Source organism: Castanea sativa, chromosome 9 (assembly GCF_040712315.1).
Source record: "Castanea sativa cultivar Marrone di Chiusa Pesio chromosome 9, ASM4071231v1".
Lineage (NCBI taxonomy): Eukaryota > Viridiplantae > Streptophyta > Magnoliopsida > Fagales > Fagaceae > Castanea > Castanea sativa.
This window is the reverse complement of record NC_134021.1, coordinates 36,109,765-36,114,911: the sequence shown is the minus strand read 5'-3', so window position 1 is coordinate 36,114,911 and position 5,147 is coordinate 36,109,765. Positions and strand designations below refer to the sequence as shown.

At 35.2% G+C, this 5,147-nt stretch overlaps 1 protein-coding gene across 1 annotated transcript; it reads left to right on the top strand.

Moving 5' to 3' along the window:
- Nucleotides 1-854: 854 nt before the first annotated feature.
- On the top strand, nt 855-4,338 carry LOC142611149 (exocyst complex component SEC15A). Its single transcript, XM_075783199.1, has 2 exons — nt 855-1,167; nt 1,795-4,338. Exon 2 carries the CDS (start codon nt 1,799-1,801, stop codon nt 4,166-4,168), a length of 2,370 nt encoding a protein of 789 aa, XP_075639314.1. The 5' UTR covers nt 855-1,167; nt 1,795-1,798; the 3' UTR covers nt 4,169-4,338.
- The last annotated feature ends 809 nt before the right edge of the window (nt 4,339-5,147 follow it).

Genomic DNA, 5,147 nt, shown 5'->3' with positions numbered 1-5,147 from the left:
CAAAACTTAGCTACAAAATTGGTTGTAACCTAAGGTTACAACATTACTAAATAAAATGAATATTATTATATATTTTGAAAATTTAACCATTGAATTGCATGTTCTTTATGCTCTTAATACACATGTTAAATTTTGTGTCAATTGAATATTAGATACTATATGATTTATAAACTTATATTTTATGTATAATTTTAAATTGCAAAAACTTGCAATTTAAACAACTTATTAATGACATAGTTATTGATCTTTAATTTTCTAGAAATTTTGCAAGCATGGATAAGAAGAAGATGTAATTCAATGGTGAATTTTTCAAAATTTACATCCAATAAAAAAAAATTGAGTAAGGTTGTAACCTAAAACTATAACTAATTTTGTAACTAAATTTTATTCATTTGATTTTTTGAAAATTTTGCAAGCATGAAGGATAAAAAAAATGAAATCTAATTGTGGATTTGCTAAACTTTGCCCTTATTTAAATTAAACAAGCCATATAACTAATTAAAAAAGTCATGTGACTAAGACTGCACCAAATAATCTCTTCAATTATCACATAGTAGGTTGGAGCAACTTCTAAATATGTTTAAAAATCAATATTTTTTCCTTCTCAAAAATAAAAATCAATCCTTTTTCTTAAAATATACTTATATATACTCAAATATGAACCATGTATATTTTTAGTATTTTTTTTTTTTGGAGAAGATGTATATTTTTAGTATGGAATGTTTAATGATGATTATCCTTAAATGCACATGTGCTTTGTTAAATATGAGACCCACTAATAAATAAATCTTCAGATTGCCTGAGACTGAGAAAATGACAACACAAAACAAGCCGATTTGGGAAGCACCCTAGGATTGGATGAAGCAAAACAAGGCGTGGCAATATCAAATACCCCACTTCGAAAAAACCTTTGTGCCAACAAACAAACAAACAAAGGTAGACACAAACACAAACAGAAATGGCAACGAACTAAAGTGACAGATTAGACAGACGGCAACAAAAACAAGAGTGAGAATATATATAGGTAGGTTTCGAGAATAACAAGAAGAAGAAGAAGAAGAGGGGAAACTTATTTTTCTTCTGCGGAGTATTTCATTTTCATTTCCTAGTTTCAGGGTTTTTTGTGGAGGACTTTTCAACGGTATAGACAGCTCTTGTTTCTGTCAAGTGAGTCCCTTTCACGATCAAAAACTTTTCCTTTTTGATGTAATGTATATGGGTTTTTGTTTTTTTGTTTCTTTGATTTACTTGTTTAACCCATTGGGTAGATTTGTGTATTGTTATTGATTGTTGGTTTTAGCTATTGATATCTCTTTGTTATGATGCTTTTAATGATTGCCTATTATTGATTGATTTGTTGGGTATGATTATAAGTCCATCTGCAAATGCCATTCCAAGCAAAGTTTTCCCATTTTATTCAATTCCTTTCTCTTTTTGGTTTCTTTTTCCGACATTGGAGAATATTTCCCTTTTTTGTGTTGGATCCTCATGGGGTTTGATATATCAAATCTATGGATGGGTAGAATTTTTCTGTTTTGTGAATTTAGAATCTTATGAAATCTTATAGTGGGTTGCCTTTGTCTGCTTATTGATGTTCATGTGTTTTGAGAAAAAACTCAAAACCATTTAAATATTTGCTGGAAATGAACTTTCTAAACTCTTTTTATGGTATATGTGAATGGTTTAGAATACCCATTTGAGTAAATGGAAAAAGGTATTGGGATGGGAAATATAAAACTTTGTGGGTATCTTTGATTTTGTTTGTAATAGTATTTATTTGTATGTTTTGATCAGAAAAATGGATGCAAAACCAAAGAGGAGAACTGTCACAGAAAATGGGGATACAGGAGATGACTTGGTCCTTGCAACTTTGATTGGGAATGGGGATGATGTGGGACCTCTAGTCAGGCATGCATTTGAGATGGGGCGGCCTGAAGTGCTCCTGCACCAGCTAAAGACAGTTGTGAAGAAGAAGGAAGTTGAAATCGAGGAGCTCTGCAAGACCCATTATGAGGAATTCATTCTTGCTGTTGATGAACTTCGCGGTGTGCTGGTTGATGCCGAAGAGCTGAAAGGTGAGCTCTCAAATGATAATTTCAAATTGCAAGAGGTTGGCAGTGCTCTTTTGATCAAACTTGAGGAGCTTCTTGAATCTTATTCAATCAAAAAGAATGTGACTGGAGCTATCAAAATGGCTAAGATCTGTGTACAGTTGTTGGACCTTTGTGTCAAAAGTAACAATCATATTTCTGACGGCCAGTTTTATCCTGCATTAAAAACTGTGGATTTGATTGAAAAGAATTATTTGCAGAGTATCCCTGTCAAGGCACTAAGAATGGTGATAGAGAAAAGAATTCCAGTGATAAAATTGCACATTGAAAAGAAAGTTACTAGTCAATTTAATGAATGGTTAGTTCACGTAAGGAGTTCGGCAAAGGATATTGGACAGACAGCAATGGGTCATGCTGCATCAGCTCGCCAGAGGGATGAAGAAATGTTGGAACGCCAGAGGAAGGCAGAGGAACAGAGTGTTTCTGGTTTAGGAGATTTTGCATATACATTAGAGGTTGAAGAAATTGATGAAGATTCTGTTTTGAAGTTTGATTTGACACCTCTATATCGAGCATATCACATCCACACTTGCCTGGGACTCCAAGGGCAGTTTCGTGATTATTACTACAAGAATCGATTCTTGCAGCTCAGTTCAGACTTGCAAACATCTACAGCACAACCTTTTGTTGAATCTTATCAGACATTTTTGGCTCAAATTGCTGGTTACTTTATAGTGGAGGATCGGGTCCTGAGGACTGCTGGGGGGCTATTGTCAGCTGATCAGGTTGAGACAATGTGGGAAACTGCTTTAGCGAAAATGACATCAGTTTTAGAGGAACAGTTCTCTCATATGGATTCTGCAACCCACCTTCTGCTTGTGAAGGATTATGTCACTCTTCTTGGCTCTACTCTTAGACGATATGGTTATCAAGTGGGTCCACTTCTTGAGGTGCTTGACAAGAGCCGGGACAAATTCCATGGGCTTCTTTTGGATGAGTGTCGACAACAAATTGTTGACGTTATAGCAAATGACACTTACGAGCAGATGGTAATGAAAAGGGATACTGACTATGAGAATAATGTCTTGTCATTTGGTCTGCAGATCTCAGACATAATGCCAGCTTTTCCATATATTGCACCATTCTCCTCCATGGTACCTGATGCTTGTCGCATTGTCAGATCATTTGTTAAAGGGTCTGTTGATTACCTGTCTCATGGTGTGCATTCTAATTTTTATGATGTTGTGAGAAAGTATTTGGACAAACTTCTGATTGATGTTTTAAATGAAGCAATACTTAATACAATTAGTGGTGGCACCATTGGCGTGTCTCAAGCCATGCAGATTGCTGCAAACATATCTGTTCTTGAAAGAGCATGTGATTTTTTTCTTAGACATGCAGCCCAACTATGTGGGATCCCGGTCCGATCAGTTGAGAGGCCTCAAGCTAGTTTAACTGCCAAGGTGGTTCTAAAAACTTCAAGGGATGAAGCCTATCTTTCTCTGCTGAATCTGATGAACACCAAGTTAGATGAGTTCATGATGCTAACTGAAAATATTACTTGGACTTCAGAGGAAATACCTCAGAATGGGAATGAGAATATTAATGAAGTAATTATTTATATTGAGACTCTTATGTCCACAGCACAGCAAATTTTACCCATGGATGCTCTGTATAAGGTTGGGAGTGGAGCTCTTGAACATATTTCCAACTCAATAGTGGCAGCTTTTCTTGGTGATAGTGTCAGGAGGTTCAATGCTAATGCTGTTATGAGTATCAACAATGATCTAAAGATGCTGGAGTCTTTTGCAGATGAGCGGTTCCTTAGCACTGGCTTGAGTGAAATATACAAGGAAGGTAGTTTTAGAGGCTGTTTAATAGAAGCACGGCAATTGATAAACCTTTTGATGAGCAGTCAGCCTGAGAACTTCATGAATCCAGTGATAAGGGAGAAACACTACAATGCACTGGATTATAAGAAGGTGGCCACTATCTGTGAGAAATTCAAAGATTCTTCTGATGGGATCTTTGGAAGTCTTTCAAGCAGAAATACGAAGCAAAGTGCTCGAAAGAGGTCAATGGACACGCTGAAGAAAAGACTGAAGGACTTCAACTGATAATGCTTGCATTACATATTTGCCTCAGAATTAGGAGTGTATTTTTTACATTTATTTTTTCATTCTCTGTGCTGAATATATAATTTTGTATTATCCTTGCCGATCTTCAGAATGGGTAGGATTCTTTAGATTGCTTTGTGATTTATATTCATAAATAAAAAATTTCACACTGTCCTTGCATTATCAATTTTACTTCTAGTGTGTTTGGCATTAGCTTATTTAGTTTTTTGACTAAATTGTACTAAAGTATACTTGTGCTTTGAAAAAATGAGGTTTTAAAAAGCTGTATATAAAAATTAAAAGCTAAAAGCTGATGCCAAACACACACTTCATGTTCGATCTTGCTGCATTAATCTTTTATCTTTCCTCTTTCCTGGGAAATAAGTTAGTCCATTTTTGTTGAGAAAGAACTTGCGAGAGCTTAGCTTTCAGTCTCACTTCTTTATCTATGAAATGGCCCTGTATGCTTTATCAAGGCTTCTAAGATGGATTTATTACAGCTCCATGTAGATGCTTCCGGATTATGCATTTGGTACTTCATTTCTTGCTTTGTAATACTTTATATTACTTTTCACACTTTATACCTAGAGATATTGTCAAAGAACTACTGAAGCGCTCCAGCTTAAAAGGGATGGTAAAGATCAGGTAGTGATTTCAAGACTTATTGGATGTGCTTGTAATTCAATAATCATACACAAATAATTAGTGAATTTGGTTTTGGGATCCTTATTAATTTAGGCTAATGGAATGTGGTTATATGCTGGAGGCAGCTGCTCAACAATCTGCTGCAGAGAGGTCTGACATGGGCATGAGACTGCCTTAGGGAAGGAGATGTAGGTAATGCTCCAACTTTTACCCAGTATTATCTTTATATCTCTGCTGATGTTAATAATCACAGCCAAAGGTATTCTTTCTTTATCATTGCTTTTTATTTACTTTGCAATTACTGTTTTATACCTTTTTCCTTCTGTTCTTTCTT